This window comes from Hyperoodon ampullatus (assembly GCF_949752795.1).
Source record: "Hyperoodon ampullatus genome assembly, chromosome: 3".
Classification (NCBI taxonomy): Eukaryota; Metazoa; Chordata; class Mammalia; order Artiodactyla; family Ziphiidae; genus Hyperoodon; species Hyperoodon ampullatus.
Window position 1 is genome coordinate 150891544 of NC_136916.1, and position 13278 is coordinate 150904821.

A 13278-nucleotide genomic window follows, 5' to 3' on the forward strand; every position below is an offset into this window, starting at 1 on the left:
AGACTGGTTTATTATTAGGAAATATCAATACAAGTCACCATGTTACTAAGTCATCATCTTGTACATGCTAACAAGAATTTGACAAAATTCAACACTTGTCCTTGGTCAAATTCCATAATAAAACAGATGATTAGTTCTCTAACATGATAAAATATATGAATCTTATTCTAACGATTGGTATCATCCTCTCAGGAAAACTTCAGAAGCACACCTGTTACTGTTAGGACAAGATGAGGATTTCCTTTATCACTATTGTTGTCAGTCATTGCTCTGGAGGGACTAGTGAATGCAATTAAATAAGACAAAGAAATAAGAGCTACACAACTTGGAAGAGAAGGTTAAATTATCAGTAATTAGAGATAAAATGATTGTTTACTTGGTTTCAGAATTAACCAAAAAAACAATTAGAATCACTAAGTAAATTTGGTAAGGCAACTGCATACAAAATTAATTAACATAAATCAATAGCCATCATGTAAACAACTAGTTAGAAAACATAAAGAAAAGAAAAAAATCCCATTTATGAGAGCAGCAAGAAAGAGAAAATATCTAGGATTAAACAGTAAATTGTTTAAGCTCTATTATTAAGAAATTTTAGGGAGTTCCCTAGTGGTTTAAAGGTTAAGATTTGGTGCTTTCACTGCTGTTGCCCAGATTCAATCCCTGGTCAGGGAACTGAGATCCTGCAAGCCATGCAGTGTGGCCAAAATTTAAAAAATAAATAAATAAATAAAATAGAGAAATTTTAAAATGCCTCTTTAGGGCTTAAAAAGAAGACTTAAACAAATGGAAAATTATACCAGGTTACATAGAAAGAATATCATCATAAAGATGTCAGTTCTCTCAAGTTTATTTTAAATTTTAATATAAGCCCAATAAAAATACAAATAAGATTTATTTTTAATCTGGACAAGATAATTTTAAAATTTATTTGAAAAAATAAATAAGTGAAGGTACCCCAAAGAATCGTAAAAAAGAAGAAAACTGAGGGATACTACTCCTACCTGATACAAAATTATAAAACTAGAGACTTCCCTGGTGGCACAGTGGTTAAGAATCTGCCTGCCAATGCAGAGGACATGCGTTCGAGCCCTGGTCCGGGAGGATCCCGCATGCCGTGGAGCAACTAAGCCCATGTGCCTAGAGCCCGTGCTCTGCAACAAGAGAAGCCACCGCAATGAGAAGCCTGCACACTGCAACGAAGAGTAGCCCCCGCTCGCCACAACTAGAGAAAGCCCGTGCACAGCAACGAAGAGCCAACACAACCAAAAATAAATAAATAAATAACTTAAAACAAAAAACAAAACAAAAAAAATTATAAAACTATAATAATTAAAATAGTGACACCTGCACTATAAACAGATAATCAGTAGAAAAGATTAGAAGGACTTAAAAAATGCTCAAATATATAAAGGAATTTAATTTATGATAAAGGTATTATAGAATCAATAGGCTGTAAATGGATTATTTAGTAATTGGTGTTGAGTTAATTGGGTAGTCATCCAGAGGAAAATTTTGAACTTCTTCTTTATATCTATACTAGGATAAATTCCAATAGATTAAAAATTTAAATATGGGGGCTTCCCTGGTGGCGCAGTGGTTAAGAATCCGCCTGCCAATGCAGGGGACACGGGTTCGAGCCCTGGTCCAGGAAGATCCCACATGCCGCAGAGCAACTTAAGCGTGTGCGCCACAACTACTGAGCCTGCGCTTTAGAGCCCGCGAGCCACAACTACTGAAGCCCAGGTGCCACAACTACTGAAGCCTGCGCGCCTAGAGCCTGTGCTCTACAACAAGAGAGGCCACTGCAATGAGAAGCCTGCGCACCACAACGAAGAGTAGCCCCTGCTCACCGCAACCAGAGAAAGCCCACACACAGCAACGAAGACCCAAAGCAGCCAAAAATAAATAAAATAAAATAAATTAATTTTAAAAAGAACGCTTTAAAAAAAGAAAATAAATAAAAAATAAAATCACTTCTAAAAAAAATTTTTAATATGAAAGTAAAACCATAAAAGGACTAGAGAAAACCATGGAGGATGGGGAATTTAAGTATATATATATATTTATTTAAATATGTAACTTTAAAGGTCCTTCCTTAAATCTAATGTTTTATATATAAATATATACACACATATATATATATACACACACATACACACATTCACACAAAACCCAAAAATCAAGCCAACCAACCACACCATGAAAAAAATCAGAAGATGAATGACCAACTGCTAAGTGTGTTTTCAACTCATTTTATAGACAAAGGCTAATTTACTTTATATATAAACCTCTACATGGCAATAAGATCAACAACAACCTAACAGAAAAAAAATGGGTGAAGGTTATGAAAAAATAGTCAACAGAAAGAGAAAGACAAGTTACTTTTAAATATATGAAAATATGCACACCCTCCTTATAAAATTAATGCTAATTAAAGCTGTACATTAGGTTAACAAGATCAAATAGTTTAATAAATGTTCTAATTTGGCAAGGTTGCAGGAAAATAAACATGCACACATTGATGCAAAACTTTGATTAAGAGCAGTTTGGCATATCCATTAAAGTTTTGTATGAATATGTCCTGAACCTAGTAATCTGTGGGGATAATCATTGCAGCATTGTTTCTGATAGCAAAAGAATGGAATCAATCTAAGTATCCATCAATAGAAAACTGGTTAAATAAATTATGGTACATCCATACAATAAAGCCATTGAAAAGAATGAGGTACTCTAGTATACTAATGTGGAAAGTTCTCCAGGAATATCGTTAAGAGAAAAAACCCTGGTTTAGAACAATGTGTATGCTATCATTTGTGTCCAGTAAAGAAGTATATTTATGATATGTATGGACACTCTCTGGAAGGATGCATATGAAGTTAATAATAGTGCTTTCCTTTGGAGAGGGAGACAAGGTTTGGGGGGAAACTTTTCACAGAATATGTTGGGAATTTTACATTTTAGGCATATATTACCTAGCCAAAGATAACAATAGTTTGGAGTTTGGGGTTTTTTTGTTTTGAGTGCTGGGATATCTGAAATGCTTAATACGAATACCTACATCATCCAGAAATTTCAACATTTATTTTGAAATTTCAAAATGGAAAGATCACCTTTCTGGATAGTCTCCAGGAACCAAAGTTTGTGCTTAAATAAACGAGTGCTTTCTTTCTCCTTAGTTACCCATCTTCTATATTTGTATCTCTTTATTTTAAGATGGAATTCCCCCTGCCAAAATTAAAATACTATTTTCTTCATTATAAAAATCCATTCATTCATTCATTGTGGAAAAAAAAAAAAAGAAAGAAAGAAAAGAAGAAAAGTTTTAAAAATTCCAGACTCCCATCATCTAAAGATAAGTCCTGCATCTTTTCAGGAACTACTACATCGATCTCTTGCTCTCTCTTCTCACACACTATTTCATGTAAATGAGATCATATATTTTTTTCAGGCAACAGTATATCATGCCTGTATCCCATGTTTGTGTGTATGTGTATAAAACATATATATACATTTAATGGCTGCACTAAATTTTATGAAAATAACACCTTATGTCCTAAGCTCTAAAATTTATTTTGCATGTTTAATTTTTTCCGATTTCAGGTACTTCAAACAAGCATTTCCCAAAGTATAGAATAGCATTTTAGGTGTTATATGGCCTTTTTTTTAGTTTTTGTACTTATTTTTATAGCTGTGGCCTGTGATACTGGTTTCCCATTTATATGACTGATACAGAGTTTTCTGTTAAAATAAGCTCAACTTGAGGAAAAAAGTGCATTAATTTAAGAAAGATATGGTAAAAGTGTGAAGCTGGGATATGAATAATGAATATCTATGTTAGAACCATAGTTCTAAAAAATGTTTTGATGAAACTTATTGTATGCAAATCTTTTTAGATATCTGTTTAATTTTTTTCAGGGAAGTGTTTAAAACTTATAATGTTGCCATGGACTACATTACAGTTGCACTCCTGATCTGGAATTTTGGTGTGGTGGGAATGATTGCCATTCACTGGAAAGGTCCACTGAGACTCCAGCAGGCATATCTCATTATGATCAGTGCTCTCATGGCCCTGGTATTTATCAAGTACCTCCCAGAATGGACCGCGTGGCTCATCTTGGCTGTGATTTCAGTATATGGTAAAACCCAAGACTGACATTTTGTTCATCACAGAAATACCTCCTGGTGTGTTTTCCTTCCTCTTCTAGTTATCTTGACTTGGGGAAAATGACAACAGTAATGTCCCATAGCTTTTCAGTAAATAATCAGTTAACTCTACTATCTTTTTCATATAAAGATTTCAAATTTTTTGAGGTTAAGTTCTTTAAAAATGTTTTATTAATCCCCCCCAGTTTAACTCAGTGATGAGTTAGTGGAAGGATCCATAGACTGCTGGTCCTAAACTTAGATTCAAATCCCATCACTACCACTGATAGCCTTCATGACTTTATGAAGGTGATTCGGGCCCTTTGAGCTTCAGTTTCCTCATTTGGAAAATGGGAATAATGCTTCTCAGAATATTTGGCGGAAAGCACTAGCGGAGTGCTTGACACATAAAGTGCTCAACTAATTTTTAATATAAAAATTAAGTTAACTACTTTTTGTAAGGCAACTTGAGTAGAACTACTCTTTTAAAGATAAAACTTATTTGGGCAGTGTGAGCTTCAAATTTATTAGCAACCCATGTGACATGGGTCCTGAAAAGTCAGAATATACCTTAGCCATGAATAACCAAGATGTGAACTCTGTAACTCTCACTTTGCATAAAAGCCAAAAAGAGATCCGTTTTCAGAGGTCAGTTTGTGGTCTCTGTATAACTGCAGTGTTCTTTCATCCCTATTCAAATGCTTATTAAAATGTCAGGTGACCTGTAGTAGAAAACCTCATCATTCCCCCTTGATTGATGAATAAAACGTCTGTGGAAATAGAATTCGATTGGCTCTGTTCTCATATTTGAGCAGTCAGTCACAGAACTGTAGAAGTCATATACTCTTTGTGACGGACTTTTCATAGTGACCTTAGGTTGTATAGTATTTGATGGTTTGCAAAGTACTCATCTTTTCATTGCACAGCTGCGATCAAGAATGCCAGTTCTGCGCTCCATCCAGTCAGCAGCTGGTTAATACTTTGCAGTCAGAGATTTTATCAATATGTTCTTCTGTTCCATGCCTTTTTCGACAGCCACAGTTTGCCTTTTCCTTCAAAGGGACACATATCTTTACTTAGTGACTCGGGTACTTTAGCAACCCTACTACTGTTGCACAAAATCTTTGCAGGCTAGATCTTAACCACATCCACCTTTTTCCAGGAGCACAGATACAACATTACACTGATGATATCATCCTCTGAATAAATTCACTGGACCTACTTGGTGAGGACATACAGATATTCACAATAGAGCTCAAAAGGGAGGTGGCATTTCCCTGTACCATAGTACAAGGCTCTGCCACCCCAGTTAAATTCCTGAAAGTTACTTGGTAAGCTGAGGGCTTCTGCATCTCTGGCACTGTCAAGAAATAGCAGCTGACCGTCTCTGCGCCCACGATGTTAAAACAAGCCCACTATGTTTTAGGCCCTTTGGGGATCTGGAGGCAATATACTCTTCATTTACAAATTTTACTTAAGCCTATTTATACTGTTACAAATTGGCCCACCTTGAATGGGGACCTCCTACAACATAAGGCTCTAGAATCTGTCCAAATTGTAATACAGTAGTTACTTCCGTTAGTGTCCCTTCTCCCGCCCCAGAGAATCATTCACTGTAGAGGCCTTAGCAACCTCTTCTCATACCTCCTGAAATATCTGGATCACTCACTATGATCATAAGTTGCCCACGGATCTCTGGTGTGAGGAACTACCCTTTTTGGTCCCATGCTGTACACGTTTAGAATGGCCATTTCTGACTACATACCGAGCTCTCTTGGAAACAGGTTTTCACAGGCCGTGAACCTGTGAAGCTCCGAATCCATCTGTTCCTTATCTCCATATCATGGAGGCAGCATTATACAAGCTCAGCACAGCCGCCAGGGCTTCCTTGCTAAGACAGAAATGTTAGCCATATGATAGAGCTGAGTCTGGGCCCCCTGGAGTATCTCACCCACAGGAGAGGGTGGCCTCTTCTTTCCTCAGTCCCTTGCCAGTTGACAAGGTGCTAGAGGAGGTCACCCCTCTCTTGGACCCCTGGCTACCACGGGAGCCCTTTGGGATCAAATGAGTGAACAAACAGCAGTGGGAGTTTGTACACTTTATGGACAGCATCAAAACTACATGTGAAGGAGCTCACTTGGAGAGCTCTGCTTTTCATTGCTTTATCCAGGCATCCTTGATCAAAGAATGGGATCCAAGGGTCAGCAAAATTAGCTGAACTTTGGGCAGTCGTCTTAATCTGGCCAACAGTTGGCTCCATCTGTGCATTTTTACAGACCCTTGGGACATTGCAAGTGGTCTAGCCACCTGGTCTGCCAGTGGTAGCAACAGCAATTACTTATCCAAGGTTTCCCTCTTTAGGGAAAATAACTGAGAATCTCTTGCCTCACAGATACCAAAAATAGAAATCAAAGTTATACATGTCTCAGTACGTATTAAACCCACAATACAGGCCACCTCACTTTATCCACTTTGGAGTTCCAGATACTGTTATAGTGACTATTTCACTTCTAAATATACAGTGCTGGGCTCTTGAACAATGTGTGCAGTGGAACTTCCACCACCATACAGTCTCACGCTACAGGCCTCACAAGGCACCATTATGACATACTAGAGCAAGTTAAAACTTGATTAAATGAAACATCAGGGTTGAATCATAATAAAGAGTCTGATTCCATTTTTGATATTAAAAAAAAAAAAAGCCAGTTCTGGAGACAGACTGCCTGGGTTCAAATCCAGACTTCTACTCCTATCATTTATTGGGTATGTGGCCACAGACATTGCTCAACCCCCGAGTCTTAGTTATTATGAAGATTAAATTAAACAATATGTACAGTACACATGTATAATGGTATCTATCAGTAAGTATTAGCTGTTTCTTTAAAATGTATAATCCTGTGAAGTAAGCAAGGCGGTTATTCTTGTTTTACTGCTAAGAATCTGAAGTTTGTAGAGGTAAAGTATTTGCCCAAGCTTAACACCATTTGATCTAGAATATGAGTCCTAAGTCCCGTATTCTTTCTACTACATTACACTGTTTCTCCCATCAACCCTCTGTTTCTTCCATACATATGCAAATTATCTCCACAGACCTTTTGAGTTCCTTTAAAATAAAAGACTTTTGTGTCCAATATTTAGAGTAATGATTCTTAACTCCATTTCCATAAGATCTCAAGATGTCACAAAGATTTTTCTAAGAATTTCAAAACAAAATTAATCTTAATTCACTTTAATTGCTCTAAAAAATAAGCGTTTATCATTTAGCAATTCTATAAGGAGTAGTGTGTCAAAAAACCAAGATAGTTACAGGACATTGCAGGTTGAAACAGGTTAGAAATCTCATTATTTCAGAGCACGGCAAATTTCCCTTTTCTCATCCCAAACAAATCAAAATGGAAGCAGTGAGAGTAGAGATTTTGTGTGTGTGTGCATGTGTTTGTGTGTGTGTTTTATTGTAGTAGTAGTAGTAGTAGTAGTAGTAGTAGTAGTAGTAGTAGTAGTGTACAAGAAGACATGACCACTTGCAGGTGTGCGGTTTTTTACTTAAATGCATCTGAATGATAGTAATGTCAACACAAGCTATCAAATCTTCCTTTACAAATTTACCTATATCTGTTTCCCATTATTAAATGTTTGAAATTATTTTCTGTATTTCTACACTCTGAATTTTCACGACATAGCAAATGTAAGAAAAACTGCAGTTATTGGAGAGAGATGGTGGTAGAATCAAGAATAATTTATGCATATTGCTTCCTCCTCCGAGTTGCTGTTTTTGTAAAATAAGACACTTTTCAGCACCACATGTATTCTGATACCTAAATATTTGTGAAGTGCTTTTGACAGGAGAGCTAAAGAAATGCTAAACTCATGCAGAGGTTTATTAGTTATTTTGTTTTGTTTAAATTTACTGCCCTCTTATTTCAAGTAGCCCTAAATAGTACATATACTGTTTTCAAAAAGGGGAGAAGATGAATCTCTTCTACTCTGTTCTTCATATTTTGAAAAGTTAAGTCAAATCCCCTCTATTAAATCCCTCCTAAAGTAAACCTTCAGTTTGTGGCTCATAGGTATGTTTTGTTTGGAAATGGCTTGTCCTTGTTTCTGCTTTGGAAATTGACAACTGCTCTAGAATAATTCTGTCTTGTCATTATTTCTGCCTCTTTTCTTCAAACTGAGAAGACTTATTCCTAGAACCCAACGATGATACACTGTAAACTAACCAAATAGCAGTCAAACCAAAATGAAGTTTGCACAGGTCTCTGTGTGGTTTTGTGTATTTTGTTTAGATTGTCTCCATCCTCCTCCCCATCAGCTTACCTGCTGTTTATTTCATATTAATTCAACATCTTTCTGTGTAAAAAAAATTAAACCTTTTCAATTGGTTAATTCCTCCCTCACACACCCATTTACATGTTTAGCCAATCCATTTTTCAGATGTCTTTTCTATTTTTCTTTTTCTAGATTTAGTGGCTGTTTTGTGTCCAAAAGGCCCACTTCGTATGCTGGTTGAAACAGCTCAGGAGAGAAATGAAACTCTCTTTCCGGCTCTTATTTACTCTTGTAAGTATTTCAGAATGATGTTAAGCTAGTGAACAGCTTAGAATTTACAGAGATTCAAACACATGTAATTATGATCATTATCATGGTACTTATTCTCACCTTAAATGCATAGCATTGATGGAACTGCTGCAGATCTGTTTCCTTGCAAATTATTATCTTCTGCCTGACATTGGTTCAAGAGAGTTTTCAGTATGTGTGGAGATAGAAGAAATATTTAGAGATTGAGGAGCCAGTATTCTCATTTAAAATCTTATTAATCAAGAACTATTGAGTACTTGTTATATACATATATTGTGGGTGGATCTTGCACTAGCATGTTGAAGGAATTGTACTTTTCCTTCAGAATGGGTTTGCCCTTTTTTTGGTTTTAGATTCATACACTTCCTAATCATTCAGTAAATATTTATTCATCATTGACCTGATCTGCTCCCACAGAGCACTGTGGAGGATATAAAGATGATTAAGAGGGACTTCCCTGGCTGTCCAGTGGTTAAGACTCCATGCTTCCAATTCAGGGGGCCTGGTCGGGGAACTAATATCCCACCTGCCGTGGCATGGCCAAAAACTAAATTTAAAAAAAAAAAAGATACTTTGCTTTCCCTCAGAGTGCATTTGCTTACATTTTTATTTTTATTTTTTTTTGCCGTGCTGCGCGGCACGTGAGATTTTAGTTTCCCGACCAGGAATCGAACCCAAGCCTCAGCAGTGAAAACTCAGAGTCGTAACCACTGGACCGCCAGGGAATTCCCTTGCTTACAATTTAGAAGTGAGATAAGACAAGTATATAAACAACATTCGAGGCAGACTGTTTTCAGATTATTCAGAAGGAACGCAAAGTGCAGAAAGAGCTCAAAACGGAAAATCTAAATGGGGAATCAGAGAAAGGCTTCATGGAAGAGACAGCATTTGGATTGAACCTTCGAAGGGTGGGTAGGATTTCAGCAAGCACAGATGGAAGAGTCATTTCCATGGGGACTTGGGGACTTCCCTGATGGCGCAGTGGTTAAGAATCCGCCTGCCAGTGCAGGGGACACAGGTTCGATCCCTGGTCCGGGAAGATGCCACACGCCACGGAGGAACTAAGCCCCTGTGCCACAACTACTGAGCCTGCACGCCACAACTACTGAAGCCCACGCAGCAACGAAGACCCAATGCAGCCAAATAAATTTTTTTTTTTTAAGTGGGCTTGTCACAAAGAATGGCTTGGAGGCATAAGTGTGGGGCATCTTTTTCAAATTTCAAGTGTTCCAGTTGACTAAAACATGGAGTACAAAATAGGGAGAGTACTAGGAGATGGGTTTGGAAAGGCACTTAGGGCAAGATCACGGATAGCTTTGAGAGACTGGTTTAGATCTCTGTATTCTATTCATGATCACTTGGGAATCATAGAAGGTCTTAACAGAAGACTAATGTGATCAGAGCTGTGCCTTTGTAAGCTTGCAGCATTGTGCAAGATGAATGGGAGGGAGGAGAACGGGAAGCATAACTAAACAGATATTGCCATGATCTAGGTGGAAAGTAATGAGAGTCTGAATTATGGGATAGGTAATGGCAGTCAAGGGAAAGGCCTTGATGAGAGCTTTTGGAGGTAGTTTCAGTCATTCTTAGTGACGAGTGAGAGAAGTTTAAAGCTTAAAGGAAGGATGATAAAGAAGAGAGGTTTTTCTTATTTGAGAAATCTGTGTAGTGTTGCCTGTAGCCCATATCTAATTTTCTTGGCAGGACCTGTGAGCCATCCACGTAGAAATTTCCAGCAGGAGTTTAGAAATGAAGTACCAGTGCAAAGGAAAAGGTTGATAATAGAGATGCAGAATTGAAGAACATCAGCATGGAGGTGACAGTTGCAGCTGTGGGAGTGGATGAGTGATTCAAATCAAAGGAGAAGAGAGGAGGACACCAGGAGTAGATCTTTGTCAACTACTATGTTTAGAGAGTAAGAAATGAAGAGAGAATAGTAAATGGAACATAAGAAAATATCAGAAAATTGGGAAAACCAGCATTTTTCACTTAGCAGTAGCATGACTGTTTTTTCATATCAGTACATGAAATGTCTGCATAGTTTTCTCTTATATAGATATTAAATAAAGGGTATCTTTATTGATCATTTCCCATTACAAACAGTGCTTGCAGAGAACATTTATGAATTTGTGAATATTGTTGTACAGATACATTCATAGAAATGGAATTGCTAAGTCAAAGGATGTGTGCCTTTAAATTTTGATAGTGCCAGATTGCCTCCTCAAAAGGCTATACCAATTTATATTCCCTTCAGTAGTGTGAAGGTCCTAATTAACTAACACCTTCATTATCACTTGTTTGTATATGTGTATGGGAAACTAATAGACAAAAAACATCTTGTTTTAGTTTTCATCTTGGCTTATTGACTAATAACTATTAGTTAATAGTAATCAGCTAATAACTATTAGTTAATAGTAATAACTATTAGTTAATAGTAATTAATAACCATTAGTTAATAGTTATTAATAACTATTAATGATTATTTGGACTTTTTAATGTATTTTTTAGCTGCATATTTAAATTTCTTGTTTTATGACTGGCTTGGTATTGTATTTTTCCATATTTTTAGAATTAAATTTTAATTATACAAGTAATAACGTTAATACTTTATCATTGAAAAAATTTTTGAATTACAGATAAAGTTAAATTTCATTATAACTGTCATCCCCAATCTTAATACTTTACCAAGCAGTTACTTACCAGTATTATCAGTGTGATATATATCCTTGTGGACTTTTGGCCTATTTATCTGTTGAGTTATTAAAAAAGCAGAGTTTCAAGAAGGAGAGAATGTCAGATGCTATAAAGAAGTGAAGGATGATGAGGACTAAGTAAACCATATAGAATTTGGTGCTTTAGACATCTTTAGTGACATTTAAGAGAGCAATTTCAGTTGAATGATAGGACCAGAAGCAGTATTCCAAAGGGTGTAAAGTGTGCGTCTGTGTGTGTGTGTCTGTGTGTGTCTGTCTGGGTTTTGCTGGCACTGGCAGTGGAAGTGATACAGTGGACAGAGACTGGGTATGAAGAAGGAGAAGTAAGTATCACCTACTAGTTCACAGGCAGAGCAGTGGTGACTTGAGAAGAGAACAGGTTTGAGGAAAGATGGTTCCAGGAGAGAGAAGGTTGAGGGAAAGGAGCCAGTGGAGAAAGGCTTTGAAGAGACCAGCAAGAAGAAGTAATTACTGGAGCAAAGTAATAAACGAAGCAGGTAGAAATAGCTCTAAGAGTTCAGTAAGAGGAATTAGATGAGAATAGTGAAAGACCCGGAAGGAAGGAAAAGACAGGAAAGCAGAAGATAGTGGAACGTAGAGAGAGGTCAAGTTGGGAGCACGTGTTAGTTCACCTCAGTCTTTCTTATGAACTTGCTGTTAGGTCCTTTGTGGGAAGTGGAGAAGGTGGGGATTGTGCTTGTAGCTGGAGAAGTCTGGTAAAGCTTTAGAGCACCCAGTGTCTGAAATGCAAGGATCTTTCTCTTACTTTTATTCCCATATAAATTTATTATCATGTGTTTATGGTGTTTTTCGGCCAAAAAGAACAGACGAGGTTTTGAGCATCAGCATTTTCCTCTTAATGAGCATTTGCGTGTGAGCTTCTTCTGTGTTATTCCTGGAAATTAAAATCTACTATTCATATATTTTATATTTGTTCATACAGAATGTTACACCAAATGTTAATAGTGAATGCTAGGAATTTAGAGTAATGAATATACTTGTAAAAGTATAGAAGGATGTTCACTGAAACAGTGCTTATATTAAGAAGTAAATGGAAATAACCTAAGTGTCCATCAAAAAGGAACACTTTCAAACAGTTACGGTACATTCATACAATGGATGGTTGTGCAGCCATTTAAAAGAATGAAATAGCTCTATGTATTTCTGATTCTTTTTTTTTAAATGTCAAAGATTATATATTGGGCTTCCCTGGTGGCGCAGTGGTTGAGAGTCCGCCTGCCGATGCTGGGGCCACAGATTCGTGCCCTGGTCCGGGAGGATCCCACATGCTGTGGAGCGGCTGGGCCCGTGAGCCATGGCCGCTGAGTCTGTGCATCCGGAACCTGTGCTCTGCAACAGGAGAGGCCACAACAGTGAGAGGCCCGCGTACCGCAAAAAAAAAAAAAAAAAGATTATATATTAAATACAAAAAGCAAGATTTAAAACAATACATGCAATATCCTGTAGAAGGAGTGGGGGAAAGGAGCTGTGTATGTATGGATGTGTGTATATATATAAAATCCCAGTGACACATTTCAAAACTGATAGTCTCTAGGTCCATCCGTGTCTCTACAAAGAGACTGTTATACAGAGTGAAGTAAGTCAGAAAGAGAAAAACAAATATCGTATATTAACACATATATGTGGAATCTAGAAAAATGGTATAGGTGATCTTATTTGCAAAGCAGAAATAGAGACACAGATGTAGAGAACAAACTATGGATACCAAGGGGGAAGCGGTGGGGGTGGGATGAATTGGGAGATTGAGATTGACGTATATACACTATTGATACTATGTATAAAATAGATAACTAATGAGAACCTACTGTATAGCATAGGG

At 37.1% G+C, this 13278-nt stretch overlaps 1 protein-coding gene across 1 annotated transcript in view; it reads left to right on the top strand.

The window, feature by feature from the left end:
* Positions 1-13278, top strand: part of PSEN1 (presenilin 1) — a 75950-nt gene that overhangs the window by 43967 nt on the left and 18705 nt on the right. The window contains exons 6-7 of the mRNA XM_079698783.1: positions 3919-4139; positions 8608-8706. Of these exons, the coding sequence (XP_079554909.1) occupies positions 3919-4139; positions 8608-8706 (320 nt within the window). The remainder of the gene's footprint in view (positions 1-3918; positions 4140-8607; positions 8707-13278) is intronic.